The sequence below is a fragment of the Amblyomma mixtum genome, chromosome 6 (assembly GCF_055824585.1).
Source record: "Amblyomma mixtum isolate Tamu chromosome 6, ASM5582458v1, whole genome shotgun sequence".
NCBI classification, from domain to species: Eukaryota; Metazoa; Arthropoda; class Arachnida; order Ixodida; family Ixodidae; genus Amblyomma; species Amblyomma mixtum.
The window spans coordinates 29722289-29745606 of NC_143017.1; the positions used below are offsets into that span (position 1 = coordinate 29722289).

General features: G+C 51.4%; 1 protein-coding gene and 2 non-coding genes across 3 annotated transcripts; all 3 read left to right on the forward strand.

Annotated features, from left to right (window-relative positions):
- The first annotated feature begins 18209 nt into the window (after window positions 1–18209).
- On the forward strand, window positions 18210–19403 carry LOC149338571 (uncharacterized). The gene has a single exon (XM_089550339.1). It carries the CDS (start codon window positions 18210–18212, stop codon window positions 19401–19403), a length of 1194 nt encoding a protein of 397 aa, XP_089406465.1.
- A 3586-nt stretch (window positions 19404–22989) lies between these two features.
- On the forward strand, window positions 22990–23060 carry TRNAG-CCC (transfer RNA glycine (anticodon CCC)). Its single transcript has one exon. It is a non-coding gene; the product is annotated as a tRNA-Gly (tRNA).
- A 134-nt stretch (window positions 23061–23194) lies between these two features.
- TRNAG-CCC (transfer RNA glycine (anticodon CCC)) lies at window positions 23195–23265 on the forward strand. The gene has a single exon. It is a non-coding gene; the product is annotated as a tRNA-Gly (tRNA).
- The last annotated feature ends 53 nt before the right edge of the window (window positions 23266–23318 follow it).

A 23318-nucleotide genomic window follows, 5' to 3' on the forward strand; every position in this document is an offset into this window, starting at 1 on the left:
GTTCTAACTGTCCAGTGTCTTTTTAACTAAAACTTTGTAGACTGCATGCACAGCGTAGAGGGACGAAATAGCGCAAAATTTTCTTTCAGTTACATACCGAAATTGCTTGTCCTTCATGATAGCACGGCTAAAATTAGTTTTATAGTTTGTATTATTTCTTTACAGAGGCACATGGTGTATACGTGCGAGAGCAATCATTGATAAGCGTCCTGAGGGGGAGCGGCTCAAGACCTTGAACAAACATCACGCATCGCATCAATGCTGCGGTATGTGCCGTAAATAATGGAGGATGACCACGCAAGCATCGCAATCGTCTGAGCAACCTGTTTACACACCAACAATGTTACGACGCAGATTTGCAATACATTATTGATTCAAATATGGAAGGCGGTAGGTGCATTCACGATACTGAGCATTGCCAATGCTCAGGGCCTGGCGTCTTGAGACGCCTGGCTTGTCTGTGGCTTGTCTCGGCCCACGGGGGCCCGCAGTTCAGAGCCCCGTTTGTGCTACTGGGGTATGCATTTGTTATTGCATACAGGTCCACCTCGGGAATGGAATTTTTATTCCTTCGGCAACGTGCGCAGCAGTTATGGTGGCACCCAAAGATTCGCGTTTCTGTAAAGACGCAGCCTTTAGACGACTCCACAACTCCTGGAAAGGGGCGTTACAGGGCAAGCTTGCCATCGGAACCTGAAGTCAGAAGCCTCCACAGTGGGCAGAAAGCCAATGACCCCTGAAAAGCTACAAGCCATTGACCGTAAGTTGCATGTCACAGTGCTCAATGCATTATGTTGTGTGTCAGTGCGCAATTAAATGATAAGCTGGGGGCATTATGTACTACCAATCATATTTTCTTTTCTGCAGGTGCTTTTGACTACTTCATTGGCCAGCACCCTGTAGAGACCCCAGCGCCGGTAGATCGTCGCAAAGAGTTAAATTAATACCTTAGTGAGCTGGTTCAAGACATGCGGAAAAAATAAACATCTTTTGGAGTTTTTGATGCATTATAATATTCACCAAGCTACCAATACTTTGGTAAAAGGTGGGAGCAAATAACACAATGGCACATCGACTGCAATGCGAGTTGCTGATAATCGCAGATTACCAGTTTCTGAGGCTCTGTATATTTCAGCATTTGGCATGTACACTTATGGCCCCAGTTTTTGGGCAGATTTAGTCCAAGTGGGATATATTTGAAGCATTTTATTCTGCCTTTGTCCTGTGATACAGGGCCCTCCTGTATAATACGGGCCTAGCCTGTTTAATACAGGACTGTCCTGTATTCCGGTATGAATTTTAAACCGGAACCGCATACCGGGTTATTGTACAGGATTTGCGATACTGGAGTATCCTGTACAAAACAGGAGAGTCCTGTATTATACAGGACTGTCCTGTTTTATACAGGATATTCCAGTAATCCGGTATCGCAAATCCTGTACAATAACCCGGTATGCGGTTCCGGTTTAAAATTCATACCGGATTTTTCAGTAGGGGTGGCAGCCTTCAACCAGTGGGACGGTGAGCGCAAGTTGAGGAACGTTTACTTCGCGCTAGAGGACTCGGCAAAGATCTGGTTCGAGAACCACGAGTCCTCTTTTGCCACCTGGGAGGTTTTTCGTCGCGAGCTGCTGGCGACATTCGGCACCAGTGAACGAAAAGAGAAGGCGGAAGTCGCTCTGCATTCGAGATCGCAGCAGCCTAATGAGAGCGTCACCATGTTCGTTGAGGACATGATGCGCCTCTTCAGTCGAGCCGACCCTGCTATGGCCGAGGCAAAGAAAGTGCGGCACCTGATGGGGGCGTTAAGGAGCAGCTGTTTGCTGGACTTGTCCGCGACCCTCCAAGGACAGTGGCCGATTTTACGAAGGAGGCAGTGAGCATGGAACGCTCCTTGCAGGAACGCGGTGCACAGTACGGCCGGCAGGCTAGTATGGCAGCCGCTCAAACCTGCACGCCTACGACGCTGCCTCCTGAAGATCTTGTAGACCTTGTAAGGAGCATCGTTCGCGAAGAACTCGCGAAACTCCGCTTCGAAGCTCCACAGGCTAGCGTCGCCGCCCTGTCGGACGTGGTACGGGATGAAATCCGTCGAGTGGTGCAGCCAGCACCAGTTGTTCCGGAGCCGCAACCCTACATCATGACCTACAGCGAGGCACTTCGACGGCCTGCGGTAGTGGCACAAGCTTTTTCACCTGTGCCGGCTGTGCAGTACCCACGTCCAACTGTGCCCACCACCGTTCCGCAGGAATTCCGGCCCGCCATGCGTAAAGCGGACATGTGGCGAACGCCGAGGAACCGGCCACTCTGCTACCACTGCGGTGAGCCCGGCCACATCCTGCGCCACTGCCCCTACCGTCGGATGGGTTTAAGGGGTTTTGCTTCAGACGCTCCTCGACCACGCTACGGCGAGCGACCCCAGGAGATTGAACAATACCTGACGTCCAACGTGCAGGCTCAGACCGTGCCGCGACGCCAGTCTCGATCCCCATCGCCCAGGAGACTCTCTTCTCCCAGCCGCCCGTCGACCTCTGGCGAATTCAGAGGCAGGTCCCCACGGCGGGAAAACTGAAGACGGCGTCCTCTGGGGGTAGGGCCGCCGCAGCTAGAAAGAAACAAGAGCCTCCACTCGACGATCTGCAGCGACGACGAGACCAACGACCACCTGACCCGACGAGCCCACCGCCGACGAAGAGCCAGCAGTTGGCTTCTACGGAAATTCCAGTAACCGCCGATAACTGTGAAGTAACCGCACTGGTAGATACCGGCGCTGATTTCTCTGTGATAAGCAGCCGGCTAGCCACGACCCTTAGAAAGGTTTTGACACCTTGGACTGGGCCCCAGATCCGCACAGCCGGCGGCCATGTTGTGACACCGACCGGCGTTTGCACCTTACGAATTCAGATCCGCGGCGTCACTTTCCCCGGCTGCTTTGCTGTGCTTCCTGAGTGTTCTAAAGACTTGATTCTCGGTCTGGATTTCCTACAGGAATATGGGGCTGTCATAGACTTTAAGGAGCTGATCGTCTCGTTTGCCGCACACCGTACTGTTGGCGACGAACCGCAGCAACGCAGGACTAAGTTGCGGGTCTGCGATGATAACGTGGTGATTCCGTCGAGAACCACCATGCAAGTAACTGTGGAGTGCGATGACTGCGCCGGCACTCATGGCATCGCTGAAGCCAACATGTCACTGCTCCTGGGTCGGCAAGTGTGTGTAGCTCGCGGGCTTATAGAACTGAACAATAAGCGAGGCTGAACTTAGAAAAGCGCAATAAAAAGACAGGGACAAGAAGAAGAAGAAGCACGCAGGACAAACGCTTGCAAGCGTTTGTCCTGCGTGCTTCTTCTTCTTCTTGTCCCTGTCTTTTTATTGCGCTTTTCTAAGTTCAACATGTATTACCAACTCGCCCAACTTTCTGCATTGCTTGAAATAAGCGAGGCGAACTACTGATAACAAATTTCGGTTGTGAACCCCAACGTTTAGCGGCCAACACAACGATTGCTTATTTTGAAGAACTCGGGGAATGCGCCGGAGAGTACGCGTTGACAGGGACTACGAAGTCCGTGGAATCAACGAATGCTCCGGTTAAACTCGACGTGAACCCGAATCTCCTGCCTAGTCAAAAACGCAACCTGCAGACTGTCATTGACTCTTTCCAGGACTGTTTTGCGTCAACCTCCAGAGTTAGGCAAACGCCGATAACAAAACATCGAATTATAGTTGATGAAAGCCAGAGACCATTACGCCAGTCGCCGTACCGGATATCTTCAAAGGAACGGGATGCAATTCGAAGGCAAGTTCAAGAAATGCTCCGCGACGACGTGATCCAGCCATCGAAGAGCCCGTGGGCGTCGCCTGTGGTCCTAGTTGCAAAGAAAGATGGGACCCTCCGGTTTTGTGTTGATTACCGACGTCTGAACAAAGTCACTAAGAAAGATGTTTATCCTTTGCCGCGCTGATGACTCCCTAGACCGTCTGCGCCACGCCAGATACTTTTCATCACTCGATTTACGCAGCGGCTACTGGCAGATAGAGGTGGACGAACGTGACCGGGAGAAGACCGCATTTATTACCCCGGACGGTTTGTACGAATTCAGGGTGCTCCCCTTCGGCCTATGCTCAGCTCCGGCAACTTTCCAACGGATGATGGACACTGTGCTTTCTGATCTCAAATGGCAGTCGTGTCTTGTGTACCTGGATGATGATGTCATCTTCTCCGACACTTTCGAAGAACACCTCAGCCGCTTACGCGCTGTTTTCGAAGCTATCCGTTCAGCTGGTCTCTCCCTTAAGCCCGAGAAATGTCACTTCGCTTTCCAGGAGCTGAAGTTTTTGGGCCACATTGTGAGCGCCAAGGGCGTTAGTCCAGACCCCGACAAGACTGCCGCCGTCGCTTCTTTTCCCATTCCTGCTGACAAGCGAAGTGTGCGCCGTTTTCTGGGTCTCTGCGCCTACTATCGGCGCTTTGTGAAGAACTTCTCCCGAATAGCTGAGCCCCTTACTCGCCTCACCAAAGATAACGAACCGTTCGTCTGGGGTCGGGAGCAACAACATGCCTTTGAAGAGCTACGCACGGTCTTCAATATACACCCATACTTCGGCACTTCGATGAGGCAGCTGACACAGAACTGCACACAGACGCGAGTAACGTTGGCCTTGGTGCGGTACTTGTACAGTGGCAGGATGGTGTCGAACGCGTAATCGCTTACGCAAGCCGCACGTTATCACGGTCTGAGGTGAACTATTCCACCACCGAAAAAGAATGTCTAGCTATTGTGTGGGCAGTAACTAAATTTCGACCCTATTTGTATGGCCGCCCTTTCCGAGTGGTGAGCGACCACCACTCGCTGTGTTGGTTGGCAAATCTCAAGGATCCCTCAGGGCGACTCGCACGCTGGAGCCTCCGACTGCAAGAATTTGATGTCACCATCGTTTATAAATCAGGGCAAAAGCACAGTGATGCAGACTGTTTGTCCCGTGCCCCACTTCCTGCCAGTCCCGTGGACCTCGATGACGATTCCCTTTTCCTTGGGGTCATTTCCGCGTCCACTCTGGCTCACCGCCAACGAGACGACATTGAATTACGGTCCCTGATTGACTATCTCGAAGGAAGCGCTCAGACTCCGCCCCCATCTTTTCACGCGGCCTGTCATCATTCTGCTTACGGGAAGGTATCCTGTACAAAAAGAACTATAGGTCGACGGAGCCTGCCTATCTGCTCGTTATCCCTAATGCCTCCAAATAGTGCAAGTGAACGGAAAATGTTTTTTGAGAGTGTTGATCGGCACCTAAACAGTGATGAAAGGATCATTATCATGTTGGGAGATTTTAACTGTGTGTGCAGATCAGAAGATCGAGCGAGACAGGCACCGGTTCGAGATGCGAGTTCAGTGTTTCTGAGCGAGTGTGTAGAGGACCGAGCACTGGCAGATGTCGGTTACTTTATGTCGAATCCAACAATACAGTACTTTACCCATCAGCAACGAGGCAGCCTCGCCAGATTAGACCGAATTTATGTTTCGGCAATACTGGTGCCTGTGTGTACCAACTATGGTCAAAAACTTTTCTTTTAGTGATCACAGTTTGGTCACTGTGACGTTGGGTCCAAAAAAGCCACCGAAATTCAGCTGGGATCTGTGGAAGTTCAATGTACAGATTATTGATGATGATTACTTTGTACAGAAAATGCACGACAAAATGAACGACGTGCTTGCATAAAGGACGCAAAGCTACACTGAGGCGTAGGAACTATTCAAAACAAGAAGCGAAAATAACTGCCATTGAAAGAGCCAGCGTACTGCGCAAGAATAAGAGTAAAAAAGAAGATGAACTCAAAAAAAAGTTGGACTGCTATCTCAGTGAAGAAGCTTCGTCGCCGGGTCGGTTCGTTAAAGAAATAAAAGAAGTGAAGAGCGAACTTGAGATAATCGACGTGGACAGATACCGAGGCGCGGTAATACGCGCGCGTTCTGAAAGATTGTACATGGGGGAAGCACCGACTCGACGGTCCATGTCAGACGAAAGGAGCTACGCTGCACGCAATGAAATAAGAGCGATAACGTTCAGTGACACAGTTGTGCGAGACAGTGAATCGATAAAGTGCGCTTTCGTAGATTATTACTGTGAACTGATTGGCAGGGAACCAGAACTCATAGAAGGATTTGAAACAGAATTCTTAAAGCTCATGCCAAAGCTAGTAGAAGAAGTGAAAGAAAGCTTAGAGGCACCAATTACCATTACAGAAATAGAAAGTGCTATTGATGAATTAAGCACCGGAAAAGCACCAGGGCCGGACGGGTTCGGTTCGGAATTTTATAAAGCTTTTGAAGACAAGGTTGCAATGGCACTACACTGTGTGATAGAAGCATACAACAGAAAAGAATTGCCCCCGTCGTTTAGACATAGCCACGTGGTACTGATTCCCAAATCTGATGACCCTACTGCGCTGTTGTCTGTGCGCGCGTACCGACCGATAACGCTGGCCAACACAGATTATAAGATTTTCGCGAAAGTATTAGGTAAAAGACTTCAACGGGTAATACAACAGCTAGTGGGACCACACCAAACATGCGGCATTAGAGGACGTTCTATCCAAACAAACATACACGTGACCAGAACTGTTCTAGAGTGCTGTGATGCGCATTGCGGGAAAGTGGCAATGGTTCAGTTGGATTTAGAGAAAGCTTTCGATAAAGTCGCCCACAAAGTCCTTTTCAGTGTCTTCAAACACGTGAACGTCGGCAAGGTACTTCTAGAGGGGATAGACCTATGTTACGCAAATAATTTTACCTGAATTATAATAAATAAGACATTAACCACTCCAATCCAAGTGAAATCGTCTGTTAGGCAAGGGTGTCCCTTGTCACCTCTACTATTTTCATTGTTTCTTGAGCGCTTTTGTTTAAGCATTATAATGAACAAGGATGTTACCGGTTATAGTTTTTGTTCAAGCGAAGTTAAGCTTTTGTCATACGCGGACGACATTTTGGTTTTCTGCGCCGACACACCCAGTGTCAGCAACGCAGTAAGAATGACAACCAAGTTTTGCAGGATGACGGGAAGCAGTGTCAACTGGAGCAAATCAGTTGGTATTTGGCACGGTGAATGGGGCGTCACGCCGGCTGTGTTTGAAAATATGCAATGGTTGCACTCACCAACAAAGTATCTCGGAGTGCCTCTGCAGCGCTATAAAGACACCGAGGAATACTGGAAGCGCGAAGCGGAACGCATTAAGGAAGAAACAGCAAAGTTCGGAGGGCGTGACCTCTCTATATTTGCGAGGTCAACCGTGTGCAATCTCTTTCTTGTAGCAAAGATTTGGTATGCTCTTCAGGTCATGTGTGCGTCGAGAGCGAGCATACAAAAACTGCACAGAGTGCTTGCTGTGTACATATGGCGTTCAACATGGGAGCGCACGAGTCGCACCAATCTGTTTCGCGCAGTGAAGAGTGGAGGGCTGGATTTAGGCCACCTGTTTTTGAAGCAAGTGGTTTCTAGGTTTCTGTTTGTGCGAGACCAAAGCGATTGATTTCTGCAGACAGTCATTCAAACGAGACTGCGTGATCATATGGCGTTTTTTGTTGTGTCGTCTACTCTGGCCAACGGGCCAAGTGTGCGCGGATTTTTACGGGAGGTTGCTTTGTCTTTCCGCTTTCTTCAGGCACGTTTTTCAGTAGAGTACCTGAGCAACGTCACCCGGAAGAATCTGTACAGAGATATTGTTGATGTGTGTATGCCAGCGCCATTGTATCGTTTAGTATATCCACATGGAGGTGGTAAAGAGGTTTTGAAGAGGGTAAAGCGGATGCCGGTTAGGCCATCTGTAAAAAGCTTCTTTTGTAAGACGGGGGTTTATTAAAGGCACTGGGACCTTATTAAAGGAGCAGGGCGGCAATAGTCTGCGGTCAGCCAAAGCGAGCCCAAAGCGCGCGCAGCGACGGCACTGCCGCCGCTGCACAGAATGTTCGTCTTCGTCTTTACAATTGCCCCCGGGGAGAAAAGGAGCCAACCTGGCGACTCAGGGCGCAGGCAGGACGGCTGGGTTGTAGAATGGCTTGAGGCGCTGGACGTGAACAGTCTCGCGTCCACGGCGGCGGCGATCAGAAGATGGGTAGAGAGGTTCGACAGTGTAATTAACTGGAGATGTGCGCTCCAGTACGGGCTATGGGCCATGGTACTTGGCAAGAAATTTTGATGACAAACCCGGAGTATTCGTCGGAATCCAGAGCCACACAAGGGAGCCGTTGGCGAAGTGTGGTGTTGTTTGGCTGAGGTCGTGGCGGGATTTCTCTCTGCACTGGGTGTCAGTCGTGAGGGCACGGGCGATGCGGCGACAGTCTTCGGCGTGCAGGGCGGCTTCAGATAGAGGCGTATACTCGGAAGCATCGGGTTGGTACGGGAGAATGGTGCCGATGGTACCAGAAGGGTGACGGCCGTAAAGGAGAAAGGAGAAAATCCGGTAGTGGACTGCGTAGCGGTATTGTACGCGTAGGTTACGTACGGAAGGACAAGATCCCAGTTTGACTGATCTGAGGAGACATACATAGACAACATGTCGCCGAGGGTACGATTAAAGCGCTCGGTGAGACCGTTGGTTTGCGGATGATATGCGGAGGTGGTTCGATGAATTATATTGCACTTGGTGAGCAGTGATTTCACAACATCCGACAGAAAGGCGCGGCCTCTGTCGCTCAGCAGTTCGCGAGGGGCGCCGTGACGAAGGATGAATCGGTTTAAAATAAACGAGGCCACCTCTGAGGCTGTAGCGGCTGGAAGGGCTGCGGTTTCGGCATATCTTGTCAAATGGTCAACCGCGACGATAGCCCAACGGTTGCCGGCCGAAGTGTACGGGAGGGGACCGTATAAGTCAATGCCGACGCGGTCAAATGGGCGTGGCGGGCAAGGTAGCGGCTGCAATTCTCCAGCGGAACGATGAGGAGCTGGCGTGCGACGTTGACAGGTAAGGCACGACCGCACGTATTTGCGGATGAATGTATACATGCCACGCCAATAATATCGCAGTCGGATGCGATCGTAGGTCTTGAACACTCCGACATGACCGCACTCCGGGTCAGCATGAAAATGGGCGCAGACTTCCGAGCGAAGGTGACGGGGAATAACTAGCAACCACTTGCGGCCGTCTGAGGTGTAGTTGCGGCGATAAAGGAGGTTATCACGTATTGAGAAATGGGAACCATGGCGGCGAAGAGCGCGCGAAGGCGAACCAGCCACAGGGTTGGTGAGGAAGTCAAAAATTCAGGGGGCACTTTGACTGTCTAAAGTGGGTAGAGGCGGAAGCGTTTTCCGCACCACCTTCGCTGTTTCTGTGGCACTGGTGGCGCCACATATAATTGAGTACTAATTACTAAGTGGTGACAAATCACTAATTAATGGTATTTTACTGATTAATGCCTAAATACTAATTAGCTGCTAATTAATGACGCTTACGCTTCGCCTTTAGGAGTGGAACGCGACAGCGCGTTGTAGCGCTGCCAGGGAGTCCAGGGAACGCCACCACCCGTTCGGCGCGATGCCTTGCCCTTTGAACGCAACGCTTTTTGAGGAAAGGAAATGGCGCAGTAATTCTCTGTCATCTCGGTGGACACCTGAACCGCACTGTAGAGGAAGGGAGGAAGTGGGAGTGAAAGAAGATAGATAAAGAGGAGCCGTAATGAAGAAAATGAAAATTGTATTTGAGGAAAGGAAATTACGCAGTAACTGTCTCAGAAAATTCAGGGGGGGGCACTTTTTGACCTAAAGTGTGGTCACTGATGTGTGGTTAAGATGTTAAGCTTCGTCCCTAAGAGTGGAACGCGACAGCGTCTTGCAACGCTGCCGAGGAGTCCATAGAACGCCATCGCCCATTCGGTTCTACGCCTCGCTCGTCAGTAAATTGGTTTTTGAGGAAAGGAAATGTATCTGTCTCTCATTTGTCGGTGGACACCTAAACCTCGCCGGAAGGGAATGGAGGAGGATGAGAGTGAGTGAAGACACCGTATTCACTAGACGCGCCTTTGTTCATTCCAAACCATCGAGCTGGCATGGCGGAGTGGATAGCATGCTCGTCTCTCACGCCGAAGACCGGCGTTCGATTCCTGAGCTCGACCAATTTCTTAATCGGTTTTATTTATTTATATGGCCGGACTAGTAAAGCTAATTAGGCTAATTGGGTAATTAAGCAATTAAGTAAGCTCAGTCCCACTTACTTGGAGCATCACTATACGATCCCTTCAATTGGTTGCATGGTTACTAGCCAAAGTACAATTAACCCCATTTAAAATTCGCGCACTGTGACGTCACGACCGTTTCCACCAATTGAAAAGCGTGACATTTTCTGTCGACAACTGCTGCTTACAACGATGAGACATTAAAGGCTTCCGCCTTAATAAGAGAAGAGATCCATGGGTCGGCACGCTGCGAGGAAGGCATGGCGCTGATGTGAAGCAGCGGTGAGGAGGCGTCGAAGGCGGAAAGGCTGGAAATATTGGCTGGAAGTGCGCAGCGGGATAGAGCATCGGCGTCTTGATGTTTGCGGCCAGTACGATACACGACGCGGATAGCGTACTCCTGGAGGCGAAGGGCCCACCTCGCGAGGCGACCGGATGGATCTTTCAGAGAGGAAAGCCAGCATAGCGCATGGTGGTCGGTCACGACTTCAAACGGGCGTCCGTAGAGGTAAGGGCGGAACTTGGTAAGGGCCCAAACTATCGCCAGACGCTCTTTTTCAGTGACCGAGTAGTTAGATTCAGCCTTTGTTATCGTGCGGCTGGCATAGGCAACGACGTATTCGATGAAGCCAGATTTGCGTTGTGCGAGTACGGCGCCGAGGCCTACCCCACTGGCGTCAGTATGGACCTCGGTAGGTGCGTTTGGGTCGAAATGGCGCAGTATCGGCGGTGCGGTGAGGATACGGCGCAAAGAATCGAAGGCGTCGTCACAAACTTGGGACCACTGAGAAAGATCGGAACTGCCGGACAGAAGTTGTGTCAAAGGTGCAGCAATTGAGGCAAAGTTGCGTATAAACCTACGGAAGTAGGAGCACAGACCCAGGAAGCTGCGCAGATCTTTGATAGAAGTAGGTCGAGGAAACGCAGCCATGCACAGCACGAAGTTTAGCCGGGTCCGGACGGACACCGTCCTTAGAGACAACATGGCCTAAAATGCGGGCGGCAAAATGACACTTCTTTAAGTTGAGCTGAAGGCCGGCGTCAGAGAGGCAGGTCAAAACGTGCTTCAGTCGGGAGAGGTGAGTGTCAAGGTCAGGCGAAAACACGACGATGTCGTCGAGGTAACAGAGGCAGGTCTTCCACTTCAGCCCACGCAGAATGGTATCCATCATCCGCTCAAAGGTGGCAGGAGCATTACAAAGGCCGAAAGGCATCACAGTAAATTCATATAGGCCGTCAGGGGTTACAAAGGCTGTTTTGGGTCGATCGGCCTCTTACATGGGTACCTGCCAGTACCCGGAGCGTAAATCCAAAGAAGAAAATATTTCGGCACCTTGCAAGCAGTCTAGCGCATCATCGATGCGTGGCAGGGGATATACGTCCTTGCGCGTGATCTTGTTAAGGCGGCGGTAGTCTACACAGAAACGGATGGAGCCGTCTTTCTTTTTGACAAGCACAACTGGCGAAGCCCAAGGACTGCTTGAGGGCTGAATGACGCCGCTCTTGAGCATTTGGTCGACTTGATCGTCAATGACTTGGCGCTCTTTTGTCGACACACGATAGGGGCGCTGCCGTAGAGGAGCGTGGGCACCTGTGTCGATGCGATGTGTGACAGTCGAGGTTTGGCCAAGGGAGCTGTGATGGCAGTCGAAGGAGGCGCTGAACTGGTGGAGCAAGTGGAGAAGCTGCTTGCGCTGCGGCGGAGGAAGATCTGCGCCGATGGAGCGGAGAAACAGTTTTGTAGAGGAAGGAGTGGGCGTAGAAGATGGTGGGCTGAGCGCAGTGAGATTGATGTGCGATGTTTCGTCAGTCTCCTCACGGGTTATAATAGACGCGATGGGTTGGACACTGCCGACACATTCGCCACGGCGCAAAGCACTAGGGCAGGAGAACGGGTTACAGACCCACAGTATGGATAGGCCAGCAGAAATAGTCAGAACGGCGTCAGGCAGGGGAAGACACTTCCGGCGGAGAAAAGTATGAGCGGGCGTGAAAAGTACAGTGTCATCACGGAGAGGGTCACAACAGAGGCGCACAAGGACGGAAGAGCACGGAGGCAGGTCGATGTCTTCGGCGACGAGGGCTTTAATACATGGCGACGAGAGAGCAGCGTCCGGCAGCGATTGGGGCAAGGCAGAGAATCCGACTTCAGCGCGAGCGCAATCTATGACCGCAGCATGACGAGACAGGAAATCCCAGCCCAAAATAACATCCTGGGAACAAAACGGCAGGACGACGAACTCGATTGTATATAGGACGTCCTGAATCAAAACTCGTGCTGTGCAAGCTGCTGACAGCTTGATGTACTGAGCGCTGGCCGTGCGCAGCGAGAGACCGGCAATTGGCGTCTTAACGTTCTTCAAGCGGCGACAAAGTTGTGCGTCTATTACTGAAATTGCGGCGCCAGTGTCGACAAGGGCCATGACAGAAATTCCCTCGACCGAAACGTCAATCAGGTTCGCAGGTGACAGCTGAGGTCTTTGGTAGTTCGACAGGGACGCAGTTCTTGCCTCAGGAACTGCGGCACCTAGTTTTCCTCTTGAGAACTATTAGGTCGACGACGCATCGGAGAGATGGAGCGGCGTCGCGGCGAAGGGGAACGGCGATCGGCAAGTGGTGAGCGTTCGGGGGAGAACGGACGAGTCGACGGACGGGGCTCAGCAGACTCAGAGTACTGATGCGCTGGAGGCCAGTACCCGGCCTGCGGTGTCGAGACTGGGAGACGGCGACGACAATAACGGGCTACGTGCCCAGGCAATCCGCTGGTGTAGCAAATAGGCCGGTTACCCGTCGTGCGCCAGGGATCTCGGCCTCGTGGAGAGGGTCGCATATAAGGTGCCGGCGCTGGTACGGGCACTGACACTGTAGGGTACGTAGGCGGCTGAGTTTGAGCAACGACCTCGGCGTAAGTCAGTGGACGGGCGGCAGGTCTTGGGACGACGTTCGCATAACTCAGAGGCGTGGCGACAGGTCTGGGAGCGGCGTCAGCGTACGTCAGTGGAGCAGCGACATGTGATGGTGAATGGGCGGACGGAAGCGCTTCAGCAACCTGCTCGCGGATAGCATGTTGGAGAGCCGGGGCCAAATATGGTGGCGACCCCTGAGGGCTAGGCAAAAGAGAAAGCTGACGGGCCACCTCCTCACGCACAAAGTCTTTGACTTGCTGCAGCAGAGAGGAGGGATCAGCTGCGGGTGTCAGTCCAGCAAGTGACTCTATATGAGCTGAATGCTAACGAGTCAGGACCCGCTGCTTCCGCAGCTCCTCGAAGCTCTGCCACAGCGTGATGACTTCTGAAACGGTGCGCAAGTCCCGCGCTAGCAGCATTTGAAAGGCGTCATCATCAATACCTTTCAGGATCTACTTTATCTTGTCAGCTTTCGGCATGCTGACGTTCACTCGGTTGCAGAGGGCGATTACATCTTCTATGTAGCTGGTGAAGCTTTCGCCGACCTGCTGCGACCGTTCACGCAAGCGCTGTTCGGCGCGGAGTTGTCTGCCGGCTGGGCGACCAAACACTTCGGGGAACTTCGTCTTGAAGGCCGACCAAGTTCCAACGTCCCCTTCATGGTTGCGGTACCATAAATTGGCGACACCGGTAAGATAAAAAATGACATTGTTTAGCTTAGTCTCGTCGTCCCAATTGTTATAGTGTGAGGTGCAAGCCACTCACCGCCTAGAACAGCCAAACTCATAAGTGGCCTGGCAACCCTGACTGTCTCCGCGCGTTCCCTCTCGAAGTGCCGAGTCGGGGAGAGAGCCTTCAGCCGCGAGCGGAGACGCTGCCGTCTGTATTTGAAGCCTTTTGTTTGTAACTGTTCGACGGTAGAAGAAATGCATCCGTGCTCACATATGGCGCAGTCGACGTCCCGAACCTCGGTGTAGCCCGCCCATTCGAAGCCGCAAGCCACTTCACCGAAAGCCAGAGTCAACGTGTGTCGAGCACCAGCAGCCAAAGCCCAACGCCCGTCTCACCGCCGCCGCCGCCGCCATGCCGCTCATAAACTGGGAGGAAGCCACCGCCTCGGACCTCGCTGGTTTTACAGTGGACTTCTTGCGAGATGAACTATCGCAACGCAATTTGGACAATACTGGTTCCAAGGACGAACTTATTTCTCGCATCCTTGCTGACACTGCCGCAAAACGAGTCCTGCTACCGGAAACAACTGGATCAGTCACCGAGACGCAGCCCGCTCCAACTCAAGGTGACCAGTTTTTCCAGCCTATGCCAGTGTTCAGCGCCGACCCCGTACAGAATATGCAGATTTTGACCGCCTACCTTCAAAATCAACTAGCTTTGTCACTGTCACAAGCCTCTACGAGAGCAGTGCACGTAACAACTTTGCCGGACTTGTCATCAACGCTTCCGACGTTCAGTGGCGACGGAGGGTTATCCGTAACCCGATGGATAGAAGATCTCGAGCGCACCCAACAGCTTGCCTCTTGGGAACCCGCTACCCTGCTAGCCATCGCCCTCTCAAAACTTCGTGGCCCAGCCGCTGACTGGAAGGAAATCACTGGCCACCAGCTAAAAACTTGGTCAGAGTGGAAGGAAGCGCTTATAGCGCAGTTCGGCGAGCGACTGTCGCTTATACAGTGGCAGGAACTTGTCGGTGCGCGTGAGCAAAGCCCCGGTGAGAGCCTGGTTACCTATACTCTCGCCAAGCTCAAGATAATTGGAAGGTGCCCACTTTCATTGACTGACAAAGAGCGCATCGAATATTTAATTCAGGGCATCCGTGATGAGCAAGTGGCTACAGCGATCGTCGTTCAACGCCCGAAGACTGTCCAGGATTTCGTCAGCATCGCTTCAGAAGTTGATCGTGCCATGGACCACTCCCGCATGACTAGACTGTCAAAGCCATCCGCGCCAATTTCAAGTCGACAGCCGCATCCTATCACCTCCAGTGCTACAGCTACGACCGAGAGCACTGCAGACATCCGCCAGCCTTCCCGACCTATAAATAGCACCTACCAGCAACCAAACCGTGGAAGGCTGCCGCCCTCAAGAATATCCAACCTGCCACCTGCTAACCAAGAACATCGGTACGAGGCAATCTCTTCCAAGTATGGTGCACCTGCCTACAGACGAGGGCAAGACCTAAGCGAAGCAGTATGTTATAGCTGCAAGAAAAAGGGCCATCTGGCTAGCAACTGCACTGAGAAAGGACAACCCTCCCGAGACAAGACGCAAACAATCCCTAAAACGCCAACAGCTTGTGTTGGCCGCACTGAGGACCCTTTGCTTGGATCCATGCTCAGGTGTGCGGTTATCACTGCTCACGTCAAGGGCCTTGGAGAGATCAATGCCTTCCCAGACAGTGGTTCCAACGTCACTATCCTCGCTGCCAGCCTAGCTGAAAACCTCAGCATAGAGCCGTGGACAAAGCCACCCCTTCCCGTCGTAGGAGGAGCCTCCGTCGCGCCTCAGGGATCTGTCTTCTTGCAAATCAGCGTAGGCCCCCTCTCTGCAATTGTGGAAGCAGCAGTCCTTCAGAGAAATGCCCTTCCCCTTATCCTGGGAGAGGACTGGTTTTATGCTGCTCAAGCGGAACTTCATTTCAGACCCCCACACCTTCCTGTTATCTGCCAGCCCTCTACAAACACTGTCGTGCTGTGCAAAGAGGAACTGTTACCGCGTATGTCCAATGCAGTGATACTTAAAACATCAACTTTGTCTCGCTTTGACCCACCGCATACCACCAGCGAACCCCTACAAATGGATTTTGAACCAGACGAACACGAGCCCGTGTGGAGCAAGCTCAACAAGGCAGCCCAGTCTCAAACTCAGCCAGCAGACTACAAGAGCCCAGCCCAGCCAGCCTCATGCAGCGTATTTCCTTCTGAGCCATGTTCATCCACGCCCAACAGTTTCCCTGATATCATCATCGGGACCCAACTCAAGCCCGAAGAACAGCCAGCAGTGAAGCAAATAGTGCACCGCCACTCACGTCTCTTCGCTACCAGTCCTGATGACATTGGCCTTTATGAAGGCATCGAGCACGAGATCAACTTACTGCCGGATGCAAAGCCTTATGGACGGCAACCATACCGCTACACAGCCAGTGATCGGAAGTTCCTCGAAACCCAAACAGCATCTCTTCTTCAAAATGACATCATCCGTTCTTCATCTAGACCTTGGGGATTTCCTGCCATTGTCGTGACGCAGAAAGACAAAAAGAGCCGCTTCATCCCGAACTTCTCGAAAGTTGCCGCACCTCTGCAAGCTGTCATCCGAAAGGCTGACTTCGAGTGGACAGTTGAGTGTCAACAAGCCTTTGAAGCCCTTCGTGCCGCACTTACAACAGCACCTATACTGGGACACTTCCACAATGAAACTGCTGTGCCTACAACCTCTACAAAAGATGCCTTGAAACATCTCCACTCAATGTTTTACAGGTTCGGTGCTCCTGACCATTGTTTCTGTGACCATGCCAAGTCATTTGAATCACACCTGTTCGAAAACTTCATGCATATGCATGGTGTGAACATACACTTCGCAGTAGCTTACAGGGCAGCTAGCAACGGACTGGTGGAACGTGCGAATGCCACACTTGTGACCGTCCTCCGAAAACTGTGCAACAATGATCAGGCACTGTGGGTCTCCAAACTCGACCCAGTGCTAGTGGAGCCCACATGCGAAGCCGTGCAACCTATCCCGAGTCCTGATGAAGACAATGCCGAGCAAATGCCACCTATGACCAATGAGCCGGATCAGCCAACTGGTTCAGCGAGTCAGCGACCTCAGCGTCACCGTGCACCACCCAGGCGACTGCTTGACTACGACTTTGCCAAAGTAGACTAATGTTCCTGTCCAAGAGGACTTGGACTTGCAGGCGGGGTGGGATGTGAGGTGCAAGCCACTCACCGCCTAGAACAGCCAAACTCATAAGTGGCCTGGCAACCCTGACTGTCTCCGCGCGTTCCCTCTCGAAGTGCCGAGTCGGGGAGAGAGCCTTCAGCCGCGAGCGGAGACGCTGCCGTCTGTATTTGAAGCCTTTTGTTTGTAACTGTTCGACGGTAGAAGAAATGCATCCGTGCTCACAATAGAGACTCACACGTTCGTAAGACGCGATCCAATCTTCCACGTCCTGCTCATCTGTTCCGCTGAAGACAGCCGGGTCCCGCTGGCGAAGGGAGCCGGCACAGATGACAGTCGGTGGGCCTGCTTGCACGGCTTGATTATGGGTGTCCACAGGCATAGCAGGTGTTGGAAGAGTGCGGTTACGGAGCTCCAGAGCCGATATCGTTACCCGGCGACTCCACCAAATGTAAGACGGGGGTTTATTAAAGGCACTGGGACCTTATTAAAGGAGCAGGGCGGCAACAGTCTGCGGTCAGCCAAAGCGAGCCCAAAGCACGCGCAGCGATGGCACTGCCGCCGCTGCACAGAATGTTCGTCTTCGTCTTTACACTTTTTTCAAGTACACACTGCGACGCTCCCGGTCAAGCCGTGGCTCGAGCAAAAAGGCATCTTCGTCCCGTGGACTGTAAACTGTTTGCACTATAGAAGACCGGAGACCATCGACCACATTTTTCTTCAGTGTTCGGACGCGGTTTTTCTATGGGACATTCTGCAACGAATCATAAAAAAGGACTTGCCAGTCACGCCGTACGGCATCCGCTTTCTCCCTACCGCTAATGAGGGAGGGGTGCCCTATGACATGATTATGGCCCTGTGCCTCTATAGCATATGGCGCACTAGGATGGCTGTGCATCACGCCGACCTGAACCCAAGGCCGGCCAGAGAGTACTTTATTGAAAGTGTTGCTTTCATACGTGAAGTGTGTAAAGCAAGCGGTGACCATGACCAGACTGGCTGCCGCTGTTCGACGCTCTTGTCAATTTGAAGCGCTTTTAAACACCGACGCATGCCAAAGAACGGCAAGCGTCTTTTAAATTGTTCCATTTGTGTATGTATTGTTGCTGGCCGCAGAACAGGCAATAAAGAAAAAAAGAGGACAACGGCTGGTATATCACGCAACGTGGGCGCCGCTGGTGTAGTCATTCCACTTCCGGCTTTCGAGCGGAGCGGTCGCGGGATGGATAGCTCCCACGGAGCGGTTTTTGCGGCGCAAGCCAGCCGCGGTAACAGGTTTTTTGCTTATGGTGCTGATGATTATCAAGTTATTCTGCCAAATCTGCCTACCGGTCGCATCGTCGCCAACACCGTTTTTATGCACGGTGATCCAAGGGCCCGTCCGTACCGTGTCGAAGATTACCGGGACACTTTGGCCGAGCTCGGTGCGCTCCCCGACGTTTTAGCGTTGGGGGCGTACCAGATGAACCACGTGTGGGCGGTGACGCTGACAAGCGCCGATGCTGCCCAGAAGCTACTTTCCGCCTCCGATGTCAAGGTAAAAAATTGTCGTTGTTTGCTTATCGACCCAAACAACCGGGAGGTTCGCTTGAAGCTGCATTGGCTGTTGCACGGAGTTACAGATGAAGATGTACGTGTGGCATTGGCGCCCTATGGGAAGGTGACGGAGGTGACGCGAGAAAAGTGGCGTGCCCTAGGCGTTACGGAGAAAGGTTCGACGACACGCACAGTGGCACTAAAATTGCACGCGGGAGTCAAGATAGACGACATTCCCCACCAGCTGAAGATAGCCGGAGAGTTGACCCTTGCCGTTGTGCCAGGCCGCGCTCCGCTTTGTTTGCGCTGTAAGAGCACTGGGCACATACGTCGAGATTGCCAGGTGCCGCGATGCAGGCGTTGTCGCCGCTTCGGCCACGAGGACGACCAGTGCCCCAAGACGTACGCCAGCGTCGCGGGACCAGTGGATGCAATTGATTCTTCAGATCACCTCATGGACGAGGCAGACTCGGAAGAAGCAGCAAGGGCGAGCCTCAGTTCGGCCACCGAGAAAGGCTCATCGGACACCGGAAAAGATAAGCACGCTGTCGTCGCAGACGAACCCGTCGCCGAGCTTCGACAAGATTGCCCAGATGATGGGGGTGAGGGAGCGCAGACCAGCAGTGCTGACAGCAGCCTTCTCAACGTACCCGCTGTGACTCACAGCGAACCGGAGCCAATGCAGGGGACCGATACGGACAGTGCCAACTCAAGTGGAAAACGAGCTCACGATGCAGTGGAAAAGGTGTCTGGTCCTGGTGCAGTCGGGACGGATGAACCACCAGCCAAGACGACTCCTGTGCGGCGCCCTCCCTATCGTCCTCGCCCGAATACTTCGGCGGAGCGGAAGAAGGCGGAGACACCGCCTTTGCCGCCTTGAGGGATTCTTTGTGCCAAGGCACTCAGCAACACAGCCCAGTTGTGAGGTAAGCGCCATGCCTCCGGTATTTACTCCGCCTTGGAAAAAAAAAATCGTAATGGATAAGTCAATTCGTGTCGCGACTCTAAACGTTCGTGGGCTTGCCTCTAGGAGGAAACAGAGTCAATTGTACCGATTGTTAAGCGACTTTGACTTGGACTTTTTAGCAGTGCAGGAGACAAAGGTTGAGGGCGATGTGGAAACTAATGGCATGGTGCACCGATTCCTAGCGCGATACTGCGCTGTTGTGAGCCATGCCGTGGGTATTTCTTCTGGGCGTGTGCTATTTGTGCGAGAGAGCCTTGGTCCAAAAATTGAATCTGTAATAACTTTCCCGTCAGGTCGCCTTATTATATGCGATGTTTCATTGTTTTCTTCAAAGTGGCGTGTCATTTGTTTGTACGCGCCAACTGTGGCCGAGGAAAGACGTCAATTTTTTGAGCAGCTGAAACAATATATTCGCTGTGACAGGCTCCTCATTGTTATTGGTGATTTTAACTGCGTCCTTTCAGCCCATGACAAAACTAGCACCCGCCCATACAAAGACGCTAGCACCACTCTGCTAAGCGAGATAATAAGAGACTGCAATTTGGAAGATGTGGCCGAATGTCTTGGCGGTGGGAGAGCTGCACAGTATACCCATTTTCAGGCATCCAGTCACGCTCGGCTAGATAGAGCTTACGTGAGCCTTGATGTAATACCACTTTGCAGGCAATATGAAGTGAGTGCTGTTTCATTTAGTGATCATTGCTTAGTCAGTTTTGTAATAGGTAGTGCAAAAGAAAGAAAAAACAGTTTCGAGTGGCAGTTGTGGAAATTAAATTCAAAGATACTCAACGACGAACAGTTCATGGCGGCTATAACTAATGAATTTCAAGAAATGAATGCGATGAATAACAAGACAAAGAGCGAAAAATGGGAGATCTTCAAGCAGGCAGTCAAGATGAAAGCATTAGAGCGATCGAGCGCTATATGCAGAGAAAAGCGAGAGGAAGAAAAAGTGATGCGCAGGAACCTGGAAAAATTGATAAGTGAAGAGTGTCGAATGCCCGGCTTTTTCATGGACGATATTCGAGCGCTAAAGCACAAACTAGAGCAGTTTGACGTCGAAAGATACCGTGGTGCTCTGGTCAGAGCAAGGGCTGATAGGCTGATAGCGGGAGAAGCACCTTCAAAGAGAGCGCTGAGCTCAGAGAAGTGGCATGCACGGCGCAACCAGATAACGGAAATTGAACATAATGGAAAAGTTAGCGATACGGCGGAAGACATCGAACGCGCCTTCTACGAGCACTACCGCGCTTTTTTTGCCAATTTTTCAGTCGACATAGATCGTTTCAACAACGATTTCCTGTCATTGATGCCAAGGTTAGAGGACACAACGAGAGATATAATAGAGGCACCTATTTCAGCCGAAGAAGTGCGAAGCGCTATCGAAAGCATGCATCCGGGGAAATCTCCAGGACCAGATGGTCTGACTTCAGCCTTTTACAAATGTTTAAAAGGTGCTCTTTCTCCAGTGTTGGCGGACGTGTACAACGAGGCATTCGATAGAAATGTACTACCCCCTTCTTTCTCGTCTTCCCACACGGTCCTCATACCGAAGTCAGAAGACCCAGTTGTACTGCGCAGAGTGACGTCTTACCGACCCATTTGCCTCACGAATTGTGACTACAAGATAATGATGAAGGTATTGGCTAAGAGGCTGCAGACAGTTATTCACGAGTTAGTGGGGCCGCATCAAACATGCGGAATTAAAGGCCGGACGATTTCAACAAATATACACATAGCGCGAAGCATACTCGAGTGTTGCGACGCGATGGGTACGCATGTAGCAATGCTCCAAATAGATTTGGAGAAAGCGTTTGATAGGGTGCCTCATGATGTTCTGTTGAGTGTTTTAGATTATGTAAATGTCGGTAGAATTATAAGAGACGGGGTTTCCATGGCGTACCGGGATTGCTCAACGCGGCTAATTATCAACAAGGTGGTGGGAGAGCGCATCCAAGTCCAGCGCTCGGTGCGCCAAGGTTGCCCCCTCTCGCCGCTGTTGTTTTGCTTGTACATTGAACCCCTTTGTTTAAGTGTCATAAAGAGTGATTGTGTACGTGGTTTCAAACTGCAGGAAGCGGAAGTCCGTCTCTTGGCTTACGCAGATGATGTAGCGATGTTCTGCGCTGACACTGAGAGTGTCGCGCATGCTGTCCAATGTGTAAAAAGGTTTTGTACTGTTAGTGGTAGCGCTGTAAACTGGTCTAAGTGCCTGGGATTCTGGCACGGGGATTGGCCGGCGACTCCAGCCACTTTTGGCAACATGACCTTCGTTAGAACTCCAGTCAAATACTTGGGTGTGCCCCTCGACTGTTACAAGGATAATGAACCGTACTGGAGGAGAGAAGTGGACAAACTTCGAGATAGAGCAAATAAGTGGAATGGGTGGAATTGGTCGATGTTTGCGAAAGCCACAATTTGTAACATTTTTTTAGTTAGCAAAATTTGGTACACCCTCCAAGTCTTGCATTGCTCAAGGGTAAACATACAAAAATTTCATCGCGTGTTCGCCATTTTCATTTGGGCATCATCTTGGGAGAGAACAAGCCGCACTAATTTGTTTTTGCGAGTTCGGAATGGAGGACTTGGTTTGGCGCATTTGTTTTTGAGACAAGTGGTCAATCGCTTCTTTTTCTTCAGGGATGTGAACCATCCTTTCTTACGTACTGTCTGTCAACTTCGCTTGGGGATGCAGCTGCCTAATATGGTTGTGCCCGTCGGGAGTTTGCCTGGCGGCGTCCATGGCTTTCTGCGTGAAGTCGTGATTTCGTGCAGGTTTCTGTCAACACGTTTTTCACTTGAATATCTGAGCGAAGTCAATGGGAAAAAGCTCTATAAAGATCTCTGCGACGTGGTTCTGCCCGTAGCGCTATATCGGTCTCTTTACAGAGCAGGCCTTGGGAAGAACGTTTTAAAGCGCGTGAAAGCAATGTCAATCCCAGCTGGTGTAAAGTCTTTCTTTTTTAAACTCCATACGGGAACTCTCACTGTAAAACCGTGGATGGTCGAAAGGGGTTTTTTTGTTCCATGGGGTACACATTGTATAATATGCAGAAAAGAAGAAACAATTGAGCATGTGTTCCTGCAGTGTTGGGATGCTGTGTTCCTCTGGGATGTCCTCCAGCGTACCATCAAAAAAGAGTTTCCACTTGACGCCTATGGAATTCGTTACTTACCAATAGAAAGTGATGACGGAACCCCTTTTGACTTGATTATGTTAATGTGCCTGCATAGTATTTGGAAATGCAGAATGGCGGTTCGGCACGCTGATCCTGATGTAAGACCTGCACGACTGTATTTTAGAGAAAGCATCAGAAACTTTTTTGAGGAGCAAAAGTTGCAGGAATGTGTCCCAGAATGGCTGTCCCGTTTGGAACCGTTATTGTCGATGAAGGACTTTTAAGTACGTCCGCACAAGGTGTGCGGTCGTTTTTAACTTAGTTGGTGATTGCGGTTTGTTTTGTATGTACATGTGAATACCGGAAATAAAGAAAAAAAAAAGCCGCTGGTGTAGTGGTATCATGCAAGATTCCCATTCTTGCGACCCGGGTTCGATTCCCGGGCGGCGCATATAAAAGAGGCGTATTTTTTTTTTTCAGCGTCTAAGAATATACTTGTGTCACCGGTGTCTTTCGGCCATTTAACTGCAGGCGGCACACTGCGAGTATGCTTGAGGACAACGGCTGGTATATCACGCAACGTGGGCGCCGCTGGTGTAGTGGTATCATGCAAGATTCCCATTCTTGCGACCCGGGTTCGATTCCCGGGCGGCGCATATAAAAGAGGCGTATTTTTTTTTTCTGCGTCTAAGAATATACTTGTGTCACC

Bases quoted from the DNA above. Each gene is read 5' to 3' on its own strand.
- LOC149338571 (XM_089550339.1), top strand. From the start codon at position 18,210: ATGGATAGCTCCCACGGAGCGGTTTTTGCGGCGCAAGCCAGCCGCGGT.